The sequence below is a fragment of the Perognathus longimembris genome, chromosome 13 (genome assembly GCF_023159225.1).
Source record: "Perognathus longimembris pacificus isolate PPM17 chromosome 13, ASM2315922v1, whole genome shotgun sequence".
NCBI lineage: Eukaryota > Metazoa > Chordata > Mammalia > Rodentia > Heteromyidae > Perognathus > Perognathus longimembris.
The window spans coordinates 17,406,798-17,429,850 of NC_063173.1; the positions used below are offsets into that span (position 1 = coordinate 17,406,798).

The 23,053-nt window shown below is 40.9% G+C and overlaps 1 protein-coding gene across 4 annotated transcripts in view; it reads left to right on the forward strand.

Moving 5' to 3' along the window:
* Znf143 (zinc finger protein 143) overlaps nt 1-23,053 on the forward strand; it is a 50,433-nt gene that overhangs the window by 19,861 nt on the left and 7,519 nt on the right. For 3 of the 4 annotated variants that reach the window (XM_048361634.1, XM_048361633.1, XM_048361637.1), the window contains exons 8-14: nt 3,468-3,587; nt 6,508-6,583; nt 8,411-8,536; nt 9,231-9,410; nt 15,983-16,210; nt 20,169-20,317; nt 22,377-22,538. In XM_048361634.1, the coding sequence (XP_048217591.1) occupies nt 3,468-3,587; nt 6,508-6,583; nt 8,411-8,536; nt 9,231-9,410; nt 15,983-16,210; nt 20,169-20,317; nt 22,377-22,538 (1,041 nt within the window). The remainder of the gene's footprint in view (nt 1-3,467; nt 3,588-6,507; nt 6,584-8,410; nt 8,537-9,230; nt 9,411-15,982; nt 16,211-20,168; nt 20,318-22,376; nt 22,539-23,053) is intronic. The other variant, XM_048361635.1, reaches the window with a different exon arrangement.

Below are 23,053 nucleotides of genomic sequence, written 5' to 3' on the forward strand. Positions count from 1 at the left end.
GCCTCGCATACATGAAGCCCTGGGTTAGATTCCCCAGCACCACATATATAGAAAACGGCCAGAAGTGGCGGTGTGGCTCAAGTGGCAGAGTGCTAGCCTTGAGCAAAAAGAAGCCAGGGACAGTGCTCAGGCCCTGAGTCCAAGGCCCAGGACTGGCAAAAAAAGAAAGAAAGTTTCTTCCTGCCAGTCCTGGGACTTGAACTCAGGGCCTGGGAGCTTCCCCTGAGCTTTATTGCCTAAGGCTGGTGCTCTACTGCTTCCAGATGTTTACTGGTTATTGGAAATAAGAATCTCAGCAATTTTCCTCTTTGGGCTAGTTTTAAACTCCAGTCCTCAGATCCCAGCCTCCTGCATTGCTAGGACTGCAGATGTGAACCATTGGCACCCAGCTTCAAACACATTAAAAAAAAAATCTTTTAGTTCCTTTCATTTTTATCCTTCCCTCCCAATATGAATTATTTCAGAATACACAGATTTACACACATCAGATAATGGAAGTTGTGTTTACCGTGTGTATTATAGTAAGTGGATTTTGACATACTTAGCTAGATAATAAAATTTAGTAGTTACCCTCAATTCCATAGGTCTCTCAACTCAGTGATCCTTGGAGCTATGTCTGCAGCAACCAGAGGCTCAGTTGGCTAATGACTTGAACTCTAGATGCAGTTTCTTCAAATTTCACTCCCTAGCTTTTGACTGTGACCAAGTTATATTTAACCACCATGAGTCTTATTTTTCATATTTGTAAATCATTGATATGAGGAACAAATTATACCTTTTATGTAAAACACTCATCACAGGTCATCATATAAGTATAACTCCTTAATAAGGGGTGGTTAAACTTTTTATTACTTTTTTTTTTTTTACAAAAACAAACACTAACTCTTTGCTGACATTCTAACAGGAACTGTAACATTGTTAACTTTTTACTATTAAGGTCACCTTGAGATTTAATTTTCGATTCAGTCCTATGTTCACTCACCACTGGGACTTGCTACTCCTTAAAATCTAGGCCTGGGAATGTGGCTTAGTGGTAGAGTGCTTGCCTAGCATGCATGAAGCCCTGGGTTGGATTTCTCAGCACCACATTAACAGAAAAAGCCAGAAGTAGTGTTGTGGCTCAAATGGTAGAGTGGTAGCCTTGAGAAAAATGAAACTAGAGTCAGGCCCTGAGTTCAAGCCCCAGGACTGGTTAAAAAAAAAAGAACATGAGACATTGAATTCAAAATCTAGTATCAGCATTGTGTGTGTATGTGTGTGTGAAATATATGGGAAAAAATATATATGAAAAGGTCTGGGGATATGGCCTAGTGGCAAGAGTGCTTGCCTCTTATACATGAAGCCCTGGGTTCGATTCCTCAGCACCACATATATAGAAAACAGCCAGAAGTGGTGCTGTGGCTCAAGTGACAGAGTACTAGCCTTGAGCAAAAAGAAGCCAGGGACAGTCAGTGCTCAAGCCCTGAGTTCAAGCCCCACGACTGGCAAAAAATTAAATTAAATTAAAAATATATATATATATAAATATATATATATATGAAAACTATGGGGCACAGTTGGCTCATGCTTATAATCCTAGCTACTCAGGTGGCTAAAGTCAGGATCATGGTTTCAAAGCCAGCTCAGGCAGGAAAGTCTATGAGGCTCTTACCTCCAATTAAATACCAGAAACAGCTGAAAGTAGGGCTGTGGATTAAGTGGTAAAAAGTTCGCTTTGAGCTAAAAAGCTGAAGGACAGTAGTACCCAGGCCCTAATGCAAGCACTGGAACTGGCACACACACACACACAAAAAAAAAAAAAAAAGAGAAGAAAAACATTATTTAGCTGGGAATATGGCCTAATGGTAGTGTTTGCCTCGCATACATGAAGCCCTGGGTTCGATTCCTCAGCACCACATATTTAAAAATCCAGAAGTGGCGCTGTGGCTCAAGTGGTAGAGTGCTAGCCTTGAGCAAAAAGAAGCCAGGGACAGTGCTCAAGCCCCAGGACTGGCAAAAAAAAAAAAAATTAAGAAATGTACTCACTGCCTTACATATGAAACTGTAACCCCTCTGTACTTTACTTTGACAATAACGAAGAAGAAAAGAAAAGTTAAAAAAAAAAAAAAAAAAAGAAAAGAAAACCAGGGGCTGGGGATATAGCCGAGTGGCAAGAGTGCTGGCCTCGTATACATGAGGCCCTGGGTTCAATTCCCCAGCACCACATATATAGAAAATGGCCAGAAGTGGCGCTGTGGCTCAAGTGGTAGAGTGCTAGCCTTGAGCAAAAAGAAGCCAGGGACAGTGCTCAAGCCCTGAGTTCAAGCCCCAGGCCTGGCCAAAAAAAAAGAAAACCATTATTTAATTTTCATGATATTGTAATTTTTAAAATAGGTGGTCATCTTTAAAAAGTATATAAAATCATTACTGTTTGAATTCTTATGGTATTGTGTCGAAAAAAAAGATCTTATATACAAGTACAGACTGGGATGATATGGACTATAATATCTTTTACAGGTGACTCAAATAGCTTTTAATGCCTTTATTTTCATTACTTTTGAAATTTAAAGTGATTTCTACATTGTTTTTAGTATTCATGTACGTCAAAAAACAGCACAGGGTGGGCTGGGAATGTGGCTTAGTGGTAGAGTGCTTGCCTAGAATGCACAATGCCCTGGGTTCCATTCATCAGCACCACATAAACAGAAAAAGCCAGGAGTGGTGCGGTGGCTCAAGAGGTAGAGTGCTAGCCTTGAACAAAAAGAAGTCAGGGACAGTGCTTAGGCCCTGATTCCAAGCCCTAGGATGGGAAAAATAAATAAAATAAGTAAAAATAAACATCACAGGGCTGGGAATATGGCCCAGTAGTAGAGTGCTTGCCTTGTATACATGAAGCCCTGGGTTCAATTCCTCAGCGCCACATATATAGAAAAAGCCAGAAGTGGCACTGTGGCTCAAGTGGTAAGAGTGGTAGCCTTGAGCAAAAAGATGCCAGGGACAGTGCCCAGGCCCCAGGACTGGCAAAAACAACAACAACAAGGGCTGAGGATTTAGCTCAGTGGAACAGCGCCTACCTGGCAAGTGCAGGGCCCTTTGGTCCTCAGCTGGGGTGGGTGGAGGGGAGCTATAAAACAAAGCAACCCCCCCCCCCCAAAAAAAAACCCAGCAGCACAGCTATAGATACTACTTGAGTATGCCTAGGAATATCTGCATACAATAGAGGTTTTCTAAAAGAATGGAAATGGATTTGTAAGCTTGAGCTGTGCATTCCTTTGGTTCCTAGAAGTGCTGATGATCCTTCTAGAGGGGCTGGCTTCAGCCATGTAGTAGAAGGGACCTTACTGACTTAGTATTGTAGGCTTTTAGTGATGACCTAAGTCTAGAACTCACATTACAGTTTTATCTTTTTTTTATTGTGAAGATAGTAATTTTATCTACATTATTTGTCTTCAGTCTCAAACTTCAAATCATACTTTTATTTTATCTAGATTGTCTTACAAGGGCATGCAACAAGAGTAACTGCTAAACCTCAACAGAGTGGAGAAAAGGCGTTTCGGTGTCAATATGAGGGGTGTGGAAAATTATATACTACAGCTCATCATCTTAAGGTATATGTAAGGGAAATACTGTATCTAGTTATGAGAGTTCCCAGTGCATGAAATACAACATGGCATGCTTATAGTGCTCAAACACCACTGTTTTCTCCCCCTTATGATACTGGTAGAGCGCTAACCTTGAGGTCCAGACTTCCAAGTCCCAGTACTGGTACCAAAAAAAACAGGTTGGCATATATTCACATTCAGACACAAATGATTATGTAGATTCCAGAAATGACTCTTGTTTTCTTTTTTTTGGCCAGTCCTGGGGCGTGGACTCAGGGCCTGAGCACTGTCCCTGGCTTCTTTTTGCTCAAGGCTAGCACCCTGCCACTTGAGCCACAGCGCCACTTCTGGCCATTTTCTGTATATGTGGTGCTGGGGAATTGAACTCAGGGCTTCATGTATAGGAGGCAAGCACTCTAGCCACTAGGCCATATCCCCAGCCCCAGAAATGATTCTTTTAATAACTGTACTGTATTCTCTTTATACATCCCTCATTCTAGCATACTATTTAGCACATGGTAGGTTATATATGAATTTAATAAATTTCAAGTAGGAAATTTATATAATTATTTGACATACTTGGTTTTATTTAATTTGTTTTGTTTTTGTTGCCAGTCCTGGGGCATGGACTCAGGGCCTGAGCACTGTCCCTGGCTTCTTTTTGTTCAAGGCTAGCACTCTACCTCTTGAGCCACAGCGCCACTTCCGGCTTTTTTCTATATATGTGGTGCTGAGGAATCGAACCCAGGGCTTCATATATACGAGGCGAGCACTTTACCACTAGGTCATATTCCCAGCCCCCGTTTTTATTTATTTATATATATATTTTGTCAGTCGTGGGGCTTGAATTTGGAACCTGGGTGTTGTCCCTGAGCTCTTTTGCTCAAGGCTAGCATTTGACCATTTTGAGTCCTAGTGCCACTTTGGTTTTCTGTTGATTAATTGGACGCAATAGTCTCAGGACTTTACTGCTTGGCCTAGCTTTGAACTGAGATCCTCAGATCTCAGCCTCCTGAGTAGCTAGGATTACAGGCATGAGCCACCAGCACCTAACTTCAGAGGTATTTTTAATTATTCTGTTAACAGTGATTCTGTGGAATCTAGCAACAGTTGGTGTTAATTTGTCTTGTAGCTGAGGACATGGCTCAGTTGTAAAGTAGCTGCCCTAGTATGCACGAAGCCCTAGGTTCAATTCATCAACACTCTATTGTGCTGCCTTTCAAGTCTTTGGGCCAAACACTTGAATTTTAATTACAATAGAAAGCAATAGAGTAGACTTAACTCTCAGGGCTAAGATTTGTTGAACAATTTATAATATGTCAGGGATTGTAAATTTAGCATCTTTGGAGTAATGGCCTGAGAGCATAACTCCCTCATTTTCCGCACCTACAAAATTGAATCTCTATAGAGTGGTTATAAGAATTAAATAAGTTAATACAGTCCATGTAAAGCACTAAACAGAATGAAATGACATACATGAAATGTTCAGTAATTATTAGTTACTCTCTAGATTACCCATTTTAGCTGGGCACGGTTGCCATGTCTGGAATCCTAGCTAGTCAGAAGGCTGAGATCTGAGGATCACAGTTTGATCCCAGCTCAGGCAGAAAAGTCATTGAGACTCTTGTCTCCAATAAACTACTCAGAAAAAGCTGGAAGTGATGGTGTGGATCTAGTGGCAGAACACTAGCTTTGAACACAAATGCTCAAGCACAGAGCCCTAGGCCTTGAGTTCAAGCCCTAGGACCAGCAAAAAAGAAAAAAAAAAGATTATTCATTTGTCACAGCAGCCCCCATGATAAATCCTGTTATGTCATACTATCTGTCTATAGAGAGGACTGTGAGGCTTATATACGGTTATACCTCTAGGCGGTGGTGAAGCCTTGCTTTCAGATCTTTACTTACTTTGGGTGCTATCACCCTGCACCCTGTTTCTAGTTCTCTAATTTCTTGTACTTTTGGCCACTCTGGAAACACTCAAACATCAATGTTCCTATTCCTTAGTTAAAGGAGTCCCCTCTAATATATAATATTTAGGCCTATATTGAGATTTCTTGGGCCATAGTTTTGTGAAAAAGTTGTTTTTAGTTGTTGTTTTGTTTGCTTATTTTTGTGCTGTTTCTGGGGGTTGAACTCAAGGCCTCCCACTTTCACTCAGTTCTTTTGCTCATGGCTGGTGCACTACTACTTAAGCTACACCTCCACTTCCAGCTTTCTGCTGGTTAAGTGCTGGTTAATTCTTGGTTTTGTCTGGCAGGGCTGACTTTGAAATGTTTTGTTTATTGTTTTGTTTTTGTGCCTGTCTTGGAGCTTAAACTCCGTGCCTGAGTGCTGTCCATGAGCTTTTAAGTTTAAGGTTAGTGCTCTATCTGAGTCACGGCTCTACCTCTGAATTTTTGGTATTGTACATAGGAGTCTCATGGACTTTCCTGCCCTAGCTGGCTTTGAACCATGATCCTCAGATTTCAGCCTCCTTGGGGTTTAATTAGGGGTGTGAGCCACCAGCTCCTGGCTGTCAGTTCTCAACCTCCTCAGTACTTAGTATTGGCATAGCCACTGGTGACTGGCTTTTTCTTTTTTTTTTAAACTGGTTGCAAGCCAGCCATTGATTGTGCATGCCTGTAATCCTAGCTACTCTAGAAGCTGAGATCTGGAGGATCAAAGTTTGAAGCCAACTTGGGCTCAGATGTTTACCATCTCCAAAATATACAGCAAAAAAGCAAAGCTGGAGGCATGGCTCAAGTGGTAGAGCACAGCCAAGTGAGTATAAGGTTCTCAGTTCAAACTCTGGTACCGGCAAAAACAGAAACAGGAACAAAAACCCAAGCCACTCATTAGTGAGAGAAAAAAAGTAGTCCTATGATGAGACCATCTTACCCTAAGAATGCATAAAGAAAATATAATTGTGCTTCTATTTTAATAACAGGTCCACGAGAGGTCACACACAGGAGACCGGCCTTATCAATGTGAGCACGCAGGCTGTGGGAAAGCATTTGCAACAGGTAAAAACATACTTTTTTTTCTTTTTTTATTGGTTCTAATGGGGAATTGAGCACACAGGCAAGAGGCAGGAACTCTCATGTCTACAGAAGCACATGAGGAGATTTTTAAGCTTCTGTCAAGGCTGGTGCTCTACCATTTAAACCACACCTCCATTTCATGGGCAGGTTTTTTTTTTTTCCTCTTTATTGCCTCTAATCCTGCTTGTTCCTGGCCCGGCTTTTGTTTGCATTTTTCTCCACAGAGCTATCTTTGCCAACTGTGGTTCTTTTCACTTCACAGCCTACTTTAAAAAAAACAAAAAACAAGCTTTAGAAGGTGACTTCTTTTTCTTTTCTTTTTTTTTTTTTTTTTTGCCACTCAGGGCCTGAGCACTGTCCCTGGCTTCTTTTTGCTCAAGGCTAGCACTCTACCACTTGAGCCACAGTGCCACTTCTGGCCTTTTCTATATATGTGGTGCTGAGGAGTCAAACCCAGGGCTTCATGTATATGAGGCAAAGCACTCTTGCTACTAGGCCATATTCCCAGCCCCAGGAGGCAACTTTTTTTTTTTTGGCCAGTCTTAGGCTGTGAACTCTTTTGGCCAGTCTTAGGCTGTGAACTCAGGGCCTGAGCACTGTCCCTGGCTTCTTTTTTTTTTTTTTTGCTCAAGGCTAGCACTCTGCCACTTGAGCCACAGTGTCACTTCTGGCCATTTTCTGTGTATGTGGTGCTGAGGAATCGAACCCAGGGCCTCACGTATACGAGGCAAGCACTCTTGCCACTAGGCCATATCCCCAGTGGAGGCAACTTTTAAGTTTAATTAATACAAGCACCTTAAGGAGCCATGGAGAAATTATGCCTTAGTTGGCCAGGGCCTCTCTAGGGGCCCATCTGGCAGAGCTTAGACTGATTAATCCTCCTAGCTTCCATTTCTCATTTTTATCTTGATTCTACTTTAAACTTTAGGAGTATTGAGTTATGAATAACAGCTGATAAAATTAGGGCATTTTTAAAAAGGAAGAGACAGCTGGGTGCTGGTGGCTCATGCCTATAATCCTTTCTATTCAAGAGGCTGAGATCTGAGGATTGTGCTTCAAAGCCACATCTCCAATTAACCACCAACGAATTTAGCACTCAGGCCCCGAGTTTAAGCCCAAGGACTGGCAAAATATAAAAAGTGAAAAGGAAGAGATCACATCATTTTTCTAAACAAAGATAAAGTATTGAATTTTTGGCATGACAGACCTGAGCTATCAATATTGTCTCATGCATTTTTAGTAGTTATTCCATTACACTTGCCTAGTATTTTGCCCTTATTATTTGAGGGGTGTGTGTGTGTGTGTGTGTGTGTGTGTGTGTGTGTGTGTGTGTGTGTGTGTGTGTCTCTGCATACTGGGACTTGATTTCAGACCTTGCGCTCTCACACCACATCCAACTTTTTACCAGGTGCTGATGGCTCACATCCTAGCTACTCAGTAAGTAGTCTGAGATCTGAGGATCAAGGTTCAAAGCCAGCTTGGGTAGGAGAGTCTATGAGATTCTTATCTCCAATTTAACCACCAGAAAATTGGAAGAGGTGCTCTGGCTCAAAGTGGGAGACTACTAGCCTTGAGCAGAAAAGCTCAGGAACAGTGCCCAAGCCCTGAGTTCAAGCACCAAGATCAATAAAAAAAAGTCTTTTGGATTTGTCTGTCCAGGCTGACTATGAACAGCACCTTTTCAGATCTCAGCCTCCTGAGTCACTAGGATTATGTGCCCAGCTTTCCTATATTAAAAATAATTTAATTGCTTTATCTGAATGTGCTTGTTTAGAGAAGTATTAATTATTTTTTTAATTTCCCTTAAAGGTTATGGATTAAAAAGTCATTTTAGAACTCATACTGGAGAAAAGCCATATCGATGTTCAGAAGATAATTGTACTAAATCTTTCAAAACTTCAGGAGATCTACAGAAACATATCAGAACCCATACAGGTACTAATGAGACTAGCATGTCATATATAGACGTTGTACGTGTGTGTGTATGTGTGTGTGTGTGTATAGAAGGGTGCTTTTCTCCCTAGAAGTTGTTTAATTTGAGCTCATTCTAGGAAAATGCTTGTAGATATCACAAGCAAAGGCCAGTTCTTGGCTAACAGTTTAAAAGCCTTTAGGATCCAATGTTATACAAAGAAAATATGAAGGAAAGTAATATAATTGGCACATTAATGTTTTCATGAGTTTATATGAGAATAGTAATAACATGGTCAATAAGTATTTTGATGTATATTCTGTCAGGGCAGCAGATTATAAAAAGATCAAAATTCTATTTCTTTTAGGTAATAAAGAATAAATAAACTTTTAGGAGATCCTAAATCTTTTCCTCAATCCTTATTATTTCTTTTGTTACTTTCTATGCTTTTCTCGGCTCAATTTATGTTATGCCTACGTAGATGATTCTATCTTGGAAAGTCACGTAGTCATTGATGAGTTTTGAATACTATTGAGGTTTCTTTTGAAAATTTAAGTTTGTAGTGGAAGATCCCTTTTCCAGGAAAAAGAAATGCCTGAATGGGAACCTCAACACAAAAAGTCGAGAGTTTTGAGCATGCTTCTAGGCAGAACTGAAGGATAAGACATTTTCTATATATTTTTGTGCCATTTAATTTGTTCCATTTTATATTTTCAGGAGAAAGACCCTTTAAGTGTCCCATTGAAGGCTGTGGCCGATCCTTTACAACATCAAATATCAGGAAAGTGCACATTAGGACACACACAGGAGAAAGACCCTATTACTGCACAGAACCAGGTTGTGGAAGGGCATTTGCCAGTGCAACCAATTACAAAAACCACGTGAGGATACACACAGGTAACCGTCATACAGCTCTTCATCTTTCCAGTCTCATCTTGACTCCTGCCTTTTCCAGAAATCATTTCCAGCTAATCTCTTCCCTCCTTCCTAAAAACATGACATGGTGGAAAGAATTGAAACATTTTTAAATTTTTTCAGTTAAAAAAATACTGTTTGTGGCTGGGAATGTGGCATAGCTGTAGAGTGCTTGCCTCATATACATAAAGCCCTGCATTCGATTCCTCAGCACCACATAAACAGAAAAAGCTGGAAATGGCGCTGTGGCTCAAGTGGCAGAGTGCTAGCCTTGAACAAAAAGAAGCCAGGGATAGTGCTCAGGCCCTAAGTTCAAGCCCCCACACTGGCAAAAAAAAAAAAATACTGTTTAACATTTATATGTTGAGCATCTTGTATGGGCTTAACTTGCCAGACACTAGAGATACAGCTGTAGGTAAGACATCAACAAGAGCTGTCTACAGTATACATGGACTTGCTGGCTAGACTCTCCTAGTGTGTAAGCAAGATGCTGTGGCAAAGCCAGGTTTAGTGTAGTAAGTTTCTTTGTTTGTTCTGTTTAGAAACTGAGTATCACTGTGTAGCTGAGGATAGCCTCAAACTCAAAATTCTACTGAATGCTGAGATTAAAGGCCTGTACCACCATGCCTGGCACATGTTTTTGAGATTCAACCGTGCTCCTATCCTCTCTCCTCCCCTCTATTCTCTTTCTCCCCTTTTCCTCTCCTCTTGCTTTCCCTCCCCTCCTTTCTACTTCTTCCCCTCTCTTGTCTATTTTTCTCTCTGTTTCTTTTTCTATTATCACAGTGCTAGGAATCAAACCCAGGGCCTTATATATGCTAATAAGCAAGTACTATGCTACTGAACTATATATCCTCAGCCCTACATTTTATTCTTTTTGTTGATACTGGGGCTTGAACCCATGGCCTGGGGACTGTCCCTGAACTTTTTTGCTTTAGGCTAACTAGCATTCTACTTGAGCCATGGCTCTACTTCTGGCGTTTTGGTACATAATTGAAAATAAGAGTCTCACAGATATTCCTATCTAGTCTGGCTTCAAACTGCAATCCTCAGATCTCAGCTTCCTGAAGTTATAGGACTATAGGTGTGAGCCACCAGTGCCCAGCTCCTTTTGTTCTTTTTAAATTACTCAGTATTATTACTTGGATGTTTATTTGTTTACCAATTCATTTTCTTATTATATTGGTGTCACTGTTATGAATAATGCTGTTATGAGCATTCACTTTTCACTTCCATGTTTTTGTGCTGATACAAATCTTTATATCTGTAGAGTGTATACTAAGAATGGATTGCTGAGTCATATGGTAACTCTGTGTTTAACATTTTGCTGTACTTTACTGCCAAATTATTTTCCAAAGTAGCTGTACTTACAATCTCATCAGCATCCTAGCTACATCCTAGCTAATTCTTGTTACATCCTAGTTGATGACCACCTGTCTTGATTTGCATTTTTCTTATGGCTCATATGTTAAACATCTTGTTTATGTGCTTATTGGTTATTTGTTTTTTGTTTTGTTTTTTTTTTGGCCAGTCCTGGGCCTTGGACTCAGGGCCTGAGCACTGTCCCTGGCTTCTTTTTGCTCAAGGCTAGCACTCTACCACTTGAGCCACAGCGCCACTTCTGGTCATTTTCTGTATATGTGGTGCTGGGGAATTGAACCCAGGGCCTCATGAATACGAGGCACGCACTCTAGCCACTAGGCCATATCCCCAGCCCTTATTGGTTATTTGTATGTCTTTTCTGGAAAAAATATTTAGTCAAATCCTTTGCCCATTTTGAATACTGGGTTGTAAACAAATTTTCAGCAGGGGAGGAAGTGCTGAGAATGGAACCGCAGAGCCTCAGATTTGTTAGATAGGTGCTTTGTCACTTGAGCCACATACCCATCTACAAGTTTTTATGCATTTTATTTGGGAGTGTGGGATATACACCTAATGTCAAAAGCAGCAGAAGTTTTTTGTTTAATTAATAAATAAAGTATAAAAAATTTTTTTAAAAAGCAGAAGTAACTCTGGCCACTCAAATTTCTGACACAGAGCCTGGAAAAATCACATGCTTATATATGCTTAATCTTGCTTGAATTGGGGGTTTTGCTTACCTCCACCGACATTTTCTTTTCTTTTCTTTTTTTGCTAGTCCTGGGGCTTGAACTCGAGGCCTGAGCACCGTCCTTGGCTTCTTTTTGCTCAAGGCTAGCACTCTACCACTTAAGCCACAGCGCCACTTCCGACTTTTTCTATATATGTGGTGCTGAGGAATCGAATCTAGGGCTTCATGTTTACGAGGCGAGCACTCTTGCCACTAGGCCATATTCCCAGCCCCTCCACTGACATTTTCTGATGACATAAAATGAGGACCTACTGTGCTGCATTCTATCCTATAGAGCAACCAAATGTCAGCTTGTTGCTAAACAGGGTTATCTGCTTAGTCATTAGACTAAGGTTAATTAATTCAAAACTAATTATTACATAATTAATGTTTTTTTGTTTGTTTGTTTTGTTTTGTTTTTTGCCAGTCCTGGGCCTTGGACTCAGGGCCTGAGCACTGCCCCTGGCTTCTTCCCGTTGTAGGCTAGCACTCTGCCACCTGAGCCACAGCGCCCCTTCTGGCCGTTTTCCATATATGTGGTGCTGGGGGAACTGAGAGCTTCATGTGTAGGAGGCAAGCACTCTTGCCGCCATGCCATATTCCCAGCCCATAATTAATGTCTTAAGTACTTTTTATTCAGATTTTTTTTTCTCAAGGCTAGCACTCTACCACTTGAGCCACAGCACCATTTCCGGCTTTTTCTATATATGTGATGCTGAGGAATTGAACCCAGGGCTTCGTGTATACAAGGCGAGCACTTTACCACTAGGCCATATTCCCAGCCCCAGGAATTTTTGAATTATAAAATAGGTGCCTGAGAATCTTTTATAATATTTGAGGAAATTATCTGGGGGTTTATTTATTTATTGTGCTAGTCCTGGGGCTTAGATTCTGGGCCTACGTTCTGTCCCTGAACTTGTTTGCTCTAGGCTAGAGTGCTAACACTCGAACCACAACTCTGTGTCTGCCTTTTTTTTTTTTTTTTTTTTTTGCCAATCCTGGGCCTTGGGCTCATGGCCTGAGCACTGTCCCTGGCTTCTTTTTGCTCAAGGCTAGCACTCTGCCACTTGAACCACAGCGCCACTTCTGGCCATTTTCTATATATGTGGTGCTGGGGAATTGAACCTAGGGCTTCATGTGTAGGAGGCAAGCACTCTTGCCACTAGGCCATGTTCCCAGTCCTATCTGCCATTTTTTGATAGCTGATTGGGAATGAAGGTCTCACAGACATTCCTGCCTCTGCTGGCTTTGAACTTCAGTCCTCAGATCTCAGCTTCCTGAATAGCTAGGATTATAGGTGTGGGCCAGTAGCGCCCAATTTATTTGGAGTTCTGTTTTTCACATATTTATTTTTAGACTTAGGAAAGCATTGTTTTTTCTAGTTGAAGTAATGGACATTGCACATTGCGTAAGAGTTTTCTGTTTAGCACATTTTATAGGCAGATTAAATTCTGAAAAACATTAAGTTTGACCATACTGATGTCTTTGAAACATTTAGGTAGAGTCTTGCATTTGCAAGACTTAAATTTCAGAATAACATAATATAGGATGAGGCTGAGTGCTGGTGGCTCACACTTGTAATCCTAGCTACTCAAGAGGCTGAGGGGGCTGGGAATATGGCCTATTGGTAGAGTGCTTGCCTCGTATACATGAAGCCTGGGTTCAATTCCTCAGCACCACATATATAGAAAAAGCCAGAAGTGGCACTGTGGCTCAAGAGGTAGAGTGCTAGCCTTGAGCAAAAAGAAGCTAGCGACAGTGCTCAGGCCCTGAGTCCAAGCCCCAGGACTGACAAAAAAAGTAAAAGAGGCTGAGATATGAGGATTGCAGTTCAGAGCTAGCCAAGACAGGAAAATCTGTGAGACTTTTAATCTCCAGTTAACTACCAGAAAACCAGAAGTGGAGCTGTGGCTTAAAGTGGTAGAGCACTAGCTTTGAGCAAAAGAGCTCAAGGACAGAGCCTAAGCCCTGAGTTCAAGTCCCATGACCAACAAAGTAATAACAACAACAGTGAATCCGGATATATTCAAAGCTTCCAAGTAATCTCAGCACTTAGAATTAGAAGTCTAGAGCAAGAGGACTGGGAATCGGAGGCCAGCCGGGCTTTGTAGTAAGACTTTGTCTCATAAAACAGTAAAAATTAAATAAAGATTAAAATAAAAGTTCTTGGGGCTGGGAATATGGCCTAGTGGCAGGAGTGCTTGCCTCATATACCTGAAGCCCTGGGTTCGATTCCCCAACACCACATACATAGAAAAAGGATAGAAGTGGTGCTATGGCTCAAGTGATACAGTGCTAGCCTTGAGCACAAAGAAGCCAGGGACTCAGGTGCTCAGGCCCTGAGTTCAAGCCCCAGGACTGGCAAAATAAATAAAGTTCCCAAGGTCATATATATGTGGACATAATTGACAATCATTAAAATAGAGGAATCTGACCAAAGATGTAGATCTGGATTAAAAGAAAAGATTGGCTAATGATGAAGTAAGTGGTAATTATAACAGCCTGTGTTACGTTGTATGTAGAGTATAAAGATTCACAAATAAGACTAGAAGCCAGGAGCTGATGGCTCCTGCCTATTGTCGTAGCTATTCTAGAGTATGAAAGTAGAAGGATAGGGATTTGAAAGAGCCTCAGGGAGAAAAGTTCTTGAGATCCTGTCTTGAAAATAAGCAGTACAAGCAGTCATAGCTCAAGTGGCAGAGCATCCTGAATTCAATTCTGAATATAACCCCCCACCCCACCCCCACAGAAAGGCTGCAGAGGTACAACTTTGTGGTAGAGTGTTTGTCCAGCATGTATGAAGGTCTAGGTTGGATCTCAGCATTAAATGAGGGAAGGAAAGAAGGAAAAGGAAAAAGAAAAAAATAAGATTAATTTAGAAATGTAAAACACAGCCCATTTGTGGAAAGTTAATCAGAGGACTCAGATGAAGCTGTGTAGCCAGCCATAGGGAGCTTAAAAGCCAAATTCACATACTTTTACTGTCGTTTGATGCCATCTAGTGGGAGTTTCTGCTCCAGCCTTCATCACAAGCAATTTTCCGGGATGGAATTGGCTATTTTCTTGCCTAGAAAATCACCTGTATGTCTCTTTTCCTCACCACATATCCCTGACAACCATCCATCAAGATAAGCACTTTATCCTGCCTGATTCCACATTAGAGATTGGAAACAGGACCAGAAACTTTTTTTTTTTTTTTTTTGGTTGGTTGTAGGGCTTGAACTCCGGGTCTGGATGTTGGCTTTTCTACTCAAGGCTAGCACCCTACCACTTTGAGTCACAGCACTACTTCCCATTTTCTAATGATTAGTTGAAGGCAAGAGTATCAAAGCCTTTCCTGGCTTTGAACTATGATCCTCAGATCTCAGCCTCCTGAGTAGCTAGGATTACAGGCATAAACCACTGCTGCTAGCCTTGAATGAATACCTTTTGATTGGCTATAACAAGTCATATTATAGGGCTGAGGACATGGCCCAGCAATAGAGCTTCTGCCCATTGAATATAAGGCCCTGAGTTCAAAGCCAAGTACTTGAGGAGGGTTATCAAATGGAGGGCTGGAAGTGTAGTTCAAGTGATAGAGCACATGACTAGCAAAATGAAGCCCTGAATTCAATCTCTAGCCCTGAGAAAAAGAAAAAAATGAAAATAAATGAAACATCTATGCCCTTTCAGACACTGACCTGTCTAAATATGTTTAATAGACTATTTATTTATTTATTTATTTATTTGCCAATCCTGGGCTTGGAACTCAGGACTTGAGCACTGTCCCTGGCTTCTTTTGCTCAAGGCTAGCAGTCTACCTCTTGAGCCACAGCACCACTTCTGGGTTTTCCTGTTTATGTGGTTCTGAGGAATCAAACACAGGACTTCATGCTCTAACCCCTAAGCCACATTCTCAGCCCCTAATAGACATTTTAGAAAATTCCTTTACATTATTTTTAGAAAGTCCTTAGGGTAAGCTGTGTTGGTTATACTAATAATTGCACTATTATTGTTAATACTAAAATAGTGGCATTAATGATGTTATATTACTTATAGATAGCAATCAATTTCATTAAAGTTCAACTTGGCAACAACTCCATCCTTTCTTTTCTCAAACTAAGTTCTTAATTTCTCTTGAAATTAAGGGAAAGAAGGCTTTATGCCAGGGCATTAATTAGTCTGCTCTCAGGATGCAGATTGCCTTCTGAACCAAGTCAAAATCCATAACTACAGTTAGGATAATTTTTTGTTTTTACATTTTTTTCTTGTGTGGCTTTATTGTAGAATGAGAAAGGATTTGGTATTTGTCTTCCTTTCTTCCCTCCCTTAATGCTAGAGATTGAACTTGGCCTCACACATAAACTGGGCTCTTACACCCAAGCCAGATTGGTCAACTTAATACTTTTAGATGTCCAATGCCTTTCAGGTATAACTATCTGCCTATGTAGAAGGTGACTTTTTTATATGTTCTTCTTTTACCTAGGAGAAAAGCCATATGTTTGTACAGTTCCTGGGTGTGACAAAAGGTTTACAGAATATTCCAGTTTGTATAAGCACCACGTTGTTCACACCCACTCCAAACCATACAACTGTAACCACTGTGGGAAGACATATAAACAGATCTCCACACTGGCCATGCACAAACGGACAGCACACAATGACACCGAGCCCATCGAGGAGGAGCAGGAAGCCTTCTTCGAGCCTCCTCCAGGTAAGTTTTGTCCATTCTATCTTGCTGTTTGAGAATCAACAGCTAGGCACATAACTTATTATCTATGGTGTTTTCTCAGATCATGAAGCTTTATTCATATAATCACACAAACATAATTTACAGCTAGGATAAGTACTATCAGAGAAAGATACTAGTGTTCCAGGTTGTTAGAAGATGAGCAGGAAAAGGTTTTCCTGTGAAACTGAGGAGAGATGAAAGTAAAATTGTGCTAACTAGGTGAGGAAAACAGTCTTGGAGAAGGGTAGCTGAGGGCAAGGGCAAGAACAGGGAACTGGCAGGTTCAAAACACCTACAAGTTGGGGAAAGGAAAATAATTTGGAGATAGTAAAAGGAGCCTGGAGGATGAGACTGGAACAGTTAATTTAGGTTCATTATTGATTTGCTGCTCTTAATTATAGAGCAGAGAAGTGCTCCAAATAACTCTTCATTGATTCAAATACCTTAGGTATATTATAAGAGACAATTCCTATACTATTGCTCATTTTATAGGAAGAATAAGCTCTTGAAGAAAATATTTTAGAAATTGGGTAAAAGGAAGTAGATTTTTCTAAAACATAAAATGTAAGTTTGGGCTGGGAATGTGGCTTAGTGGTAGAGAAGCTCAGGGATTATGCCCAGGCCCTGAATTCAAGCCCCAGGACTGGCAAACAACAACAAACTATAGGTTTTATTTTTATTTAATTGAGTACTTCCTCAATGCAGTAAGAAGACAGTATGGGGCCTTGAACTCAAGCCCTTGAGCTTACTAGGCTTTTTTGCTCAGGAGTAGGTGCTTTACTATTTGAGACATGCCTCCAGTTGGGCATTTTGCTGGTTAATTGTTTGGTTTTGTTTTTTTACCAGTCCTGGGGCTTGAACTCAAGGCCTAAGCACTGTCCCTGGCTTCTTTTTGCTCAAGGCTAGCTCTGTCACTTGAGCCACAGCACCACTTCTGGCTTTTTTCTCTATATATGGTGCTGAGGAATCGAACCCAGGGCTTCATGTATGGGAGGCGAGCACTTTACTACTAGGCCACATTCCCAGCCTTGCTGGGAATTGAAGATAGAGCCTTACAGACTTTTTAGCCCAGGCTAGCTTCAAACTGAGAACCTCATATTCCAGATATCTCTCCTCCTGAGTAGTATCTGGGCTGGCTACTTTTTCTTCCCCCACCTTTTACTACCCCCCATCCCTCTCTATCTCTGTCTCTTTGTCTCTGACTTTGTCTATGTATCTCTGTTTCTTTGTCTTTTTCTCTCTTTCTTTTTTATATCTGTCCTGAATCTTTTTTTTTTTTTTGCCAGTCCTGGGGCTTGGACTCAGGGCCTGAGCACCGTCCCTGGCTTCTTCCCGCTCAAGGCTAGCACTCTGCCACCTGAGCCACAGTGCCCCTTCTGGCCGTTTTCCATATATGTGGTGCTGGGGACTCGAACCAAGAGCTTCATGTGTAGGAGGCAAGCACTCTTGCCACTAAGCCATATTCCCAGCCCTGTCCTGAATCTTGAACTCAGGGCCTGGGCACTGTCCTTGCGCTCGTTTGCTCAAGGCTAGTACTCTACTACTTGAACCATAGCTCCAATTCCAACTTTTTGGTGGTTGATTGGAGATAAAAGTCTCATGGACTTTCCTGTCCAGGATGGCCTTTTTTTTTTTTTTTTTTTTTTGGCCAGTCCTGGGGCTTGGACTCAGGGCCTGAGCACTGTCCCTGGCTTCTTTTTGTTCAAGGCTAGCACTCTGCCACTTGAGCCACAGCACCACTTCTGGCCATTTTCTGTATATGTGGTGCTGGGGAATTGAACCTAGGGCCTCATGTATACGAGGCAAGCACTCTTGCCACTAGGCCATATCCCCAGCCCCCCAGGATGGCTTTGAACTGCAATTGTCATGTCTCAGCCACCTGAGTAGCTAGGATTATAGGCATGAGCCACTGGCTCCTCTCTTTTGTTATTTTTAGGAACTGATTGAAATATTCAAAAATATTTAGGTAAAAAGTTGTTTGATGGGCTGGGAATATGGCTTAGTGGTAGAATGCTTGCCTTGCATGCATGAAGCCCTGGGTTCAATTCCTCAGTACCACATAAACTGAAAAGGCCAGAAGTGGTGCTGTGGCTCAAGTGGTAGAGTGTCGTCCTTGAACAAAAAGAAGCCAGGGATAGTGCTCAGGTCCTGAGTTCAAGCCCTAAGACTGGCCAAAAAAAAAAAAAAGAAAAGAAAGAAGAAAAGTTGGTTGAAGAATAAAGAATTTTTCATCTGCTCAAAGACTATAGTCCTTTAATTTTTCTTTTCATGTATTTGTCAGATGGTAGCATTATAAACAACAACAATTCCTATAGTTCTTGAGAGCTAAATGATTTTGTAGCAAAAACACTCCAAGTTAGATTTTACACCATGTGAGATCGAGATGTTGGTCAAAGGGTATGAAATTCTAGTTAGACAGCAGGAGTAAATTATATAGATCTATTGTGCATCATGATGACTACAATTAATAATAACATGTGGTATACTTGGAAATTACTCAAAGGAAAGAAGTAAACAGAAGGATACTACAATTGCTAATGCTTCTAGTTAGAAAACTGACCTTAATTATAGTAAGATGTGGTTTATAAGGCTTTTCTGCTCTTTTCCTTACATGTTGATATTTCAGATTATTAGGGACTCATTCCTATAAGGGCCTATAGTATCATAACATTTTTTAAAAAAACAACTAGGGGCTGGGAATATGGCCTCCTGGTAAAGTGCTCACCTCATATACACGAAGCCCTGGGTTCCATTCCTCAGGACCATATAGATAGATAGATAGATAGATAGATAGATAGATAGATAGATAGATGTATAGATGTATATATATATACATATATGTGTGTATATATGTGTGTGTGTGTGTATATACACAAATATATATATATGGCCAAAAGTGGCGCTGTGGCTCAAGTGGCAGAGTGCTAGCCTTGAGCAAAAAGAAGTCAGGGACAGTGCTCAGGCACTGAGTTCAAGCCCTAGCACTGGAAAAAAACAAAACAAAAAACCCAAAGAAAACACCTAAAACTACAATTGCTTTTCTAATAGGAATAGATCTGTGTTCCTTTTTCTCTTATATGACCCTTGGGTTTTGTAATTCTTTGGAATAGTAAAAAAGTAAATAGAGTGAAAAGGAGTAGAATAATGACCATCTGGAAATTACACTTCCAAGACTATAGTCATAAGAAAGCATACATCAACCACTGACTTTGGAAGTATTAGGAAATTAGTGTATTAGCTCCTTTTAGTAGGGGAAGGGATAAATTTCCTCTCTGGGGTCATGGGTGGTGGTAAATAGTGGAGCAGAGGGATCTGTAATCTCATTGGCTGCCAAGAATAGCAGTAATGACTTATAGAAGTTACTGTTTACTGATTTTTTGTGAAATAAAGAAGTGGGCCAGGAGTTCCTGTTCTGTCACTTATTAAAGATTAACTTCACTGTAGATAACACAGCTTTACATTGCTTTACACAATGATGTCATTGTGTACTGATAACTTGCAATCTCTTGTGTTAAATAAGTTAGTAGATTGCATTTACAAACCACTCTGGTTTTGTGGTTAATGTTTATAAAAAAGAATGCTTTATTCCCTTATAGCATCTGCAAGAAGACTGCAAGAATTTATAAGATGTTTCTTTTATTGAGAGTTATTTCTGCCAGTCTTTCTATACAGTTCCTCTTCTTATCCACAACACATGAATATAAACATTATCATGTAATTATTGCAACCAAGAGAAAAATAAAAGTACTTCAATTTGGTAGGAAAGGTTTGATTTGGTTTTGTTTTGCTGATCTGGAGGTAGAGGAAAACATTTGCATGGTTTACAATGTAATGCATATGCATTTTAACTATATACGTAAGTTTAATTTTTAAAATGTCTTCTGTTTTCTAAATAGATTTGTTTCTTGGTCAGATAAATCATTCATTTATTTTAAAACAGGTCAAGGTGAAGATGTTCTTAAAGGGTCCCAGATCACATATGTTACAGGTGTTGAAGGGGATGATGTTGTATCTACACAAGTAGCCACTGTAACTCAGTCTGGGTTGAGTCAGCAAGTTACACTCATATCCCAGGATGGGACTCAACATGTAAGTATCTGCCAAAAACCAAGCAGGTTAATATTTCTCTGTACTAGGACTTGAAAGACAAGCTGGGTCTTGAATATCAAGACATAAAGTTGCTAAGCAGTGGCAAACATTCTAAAGGTTTTCTGTAATCTGTTGAAAAGATCCTATGACACAAGACAAATGGAGAAAATGCTTGCACCTCTGTCAAATCCAAATAGTATTACTAGTATAGCACAAAGGTGAAGTGATGAGCCAGGTGCCAGTGGCTTGCGCTTTTAGCACTAGCTACTCAGGAGGCTGAGATCTTAGGAGTGTGATTCAAAGCCAGCCTTGGCAGGAAAGTCGGTGAGACTCTTATCTCCAATAAATTACTGGGGGAAAAAAGGGGGAAGTGGGGCTGTGGATCAAATGGTAAAGCACTAGCTTTGAGTAAAAGAAGGGACAGTGCCCAGGCCCTTGAGTTCAAGGGGGAAACAAAGGTGAGTTGATAAAGGTTAGAATCACAGGGAGGTTGAGTCAGGCTGTGAAACACAGTTCAAAGAATGAATGGGAGAATGAGAAATGAGCACATCATTGTCTGAGATGAGGAGGATGCGACAGAATCATTAAAGAAAAAGTCCTGGGGGGCTGGGAATATGGCCTAGTGTCAAGAGTGCTTGCCTTGTGTACATGAAGTCCTGGGTTTGATTCCTCAGCACCACATATATAGAATAGGCCAGAAGTGGTGATGTGGCCCAAGTGGCAGAGTGCTAGCCTTGAGCAAAAAGAAGCCAGGGACAGTGCTCAGGCCCTGAGTCCAAGCCCCAGGACTGGGAAAAAAAAAGGTCCTGGGGAATTAATGTTGGGGAAACCTCAAAATTTTCCATGTTCTTCTTCCCAGGAACCTTGGTAGTTCATTCAACCTGCTTCACGGTTGACTGAGCAGATAGATCAACTTTCCCTGAGAAAAGCTTTTTTTTTTTTTGGATGGCTGTCATTATTTTCTAGATACCAATAGTCTACAATAAATAATTCAGCTTTGAATTTTGCCTGGTAAAAATAGGCACATGGGGAATAATATCCCTCTTTATCCTCTTGTTTGCATTTCTCTCTCCTTTTTATATTATTTTATTTTTTGGTCAGTTATGGGGCTTGAACTCAAGGCCTGGATGCAGTCCCTGAGCTTTCCTGCTCAAGGCTAGTGCTCTACCACTTTGAGTCACAGTGCCACTTCTGACCTTCTGATGGTTAATTGGAGGACTTAGATTTCTGTTCCATTACTTTAAGTCAGCCACACACCGACAGTTATTCACCTTCTACCAGTTCTGGGGGCTTGGTGCAGTGCTAGAAGAACAGGATGAGAGGTTTTATAGTCCAGCAGGAGAAAGACATATCTAAAGTGAACAGTAACTTCCCATAACTAAGAGTATAATGTTGAGGGGTTTATAAAGTGCTGTGGCAGTCTGTAGGCGAAAGTAAAAATTATTCTTTCTGAAGAAATCTTAGAAGCCTTCCTTAAGAATGGTCATTCTCGGAGAATACTAGAGGATTTTCCTGAGTTTGCCAGGGAGAAAACAAAGGGAACGGCAAAGCCATGAAAATGTAACAAAATGTGGCACTGTGTGGACTGTAAACAGTCATGGGAGGAGAGTCAGATGCAGCTTTGAATGTAGTGGAAGTTGAGTCTGGAGAATTTGTAGAAGCCAGATCATGAAAGGTCAAGGAAGGTCATGTAAGAAGTCTGAACTGTCTTTGAGGATGAGTGATGAGAATTTAAGTCCAGGGAGCACAATGAGACTTGCTCTGCTTTGTTTTAGGAAAGTATAAAGGTATAGAGAGTGATAAGAGCAGGATTAGACTGGATACCTAGAGAGAAGTTGAATTATTATAGAAATTATTGCAGAAGTAAGCATCTAGATTAGCAATAGAGATGAAAAGGATTCAAGAAATATGGATATCACTGAAAATTTATTCCATTTAAAAAGATATATTTGTCCCCACAAAGTAAACTTATGCAAGGATTAAGCTCAATCCTTACTTGTGCCAAATGTAGCAAGAAATATTGACTGCCTAGTAAAATGCCCTATTTTTTTTTTTGCAGGTCAATATATCTCAGGCTGACATGCAGGCCATTGGCAACACCATCACCATGGTAACGCAGGATGGCACGCCCATCACAGTGCCTACTCATGATGCTGTCATCTCCTCAGCAGGAACACACTCCGTTGCTATGGTCACTGCTGAGGGCACAGAAGGACAGCAGGTAAGTACTTTTGACACATATATCAATTGTAAAACTATAAGTACCTGTGTGATTCTTAGCTACTCAGGAAGAAGCTGAGATCTAGGAACTGATGTTTAATGCCAACTCTAAAAGGAAAGTCCCTGAGAATCTTTTTTTTTTTTTTCGGTTGTTCCTGGGGCTTGAACTCAGGGCCAGGCCCTGTTCCTAAGCTTTTTTGCTCAAAGCACTCTACCTGCTTGAGCCACAGCTCCACTTTTGGGTTTTAAGTGGTTAATTGGAAATGAGAGTCCCATGGCCTTTCTGCCTGGGCTGGCTTTGAACCTTGATATGCAGATATTAGCCTCCTCAGTAGCTAGGATTACAGACATAAGCCACTAGTGCCCAGCTTCCATGAGAATCTTATCTCTAACCACCAAAAATTGGGACATGGGGTTGTGGCTCAAGGGGTAAAGACCAGCCTTAAGTACAAAAAACTCAGAGACAGTACCCAGGCTCTGAGTTCAAGTCTCCGAACCTGCACACATGCACCATAT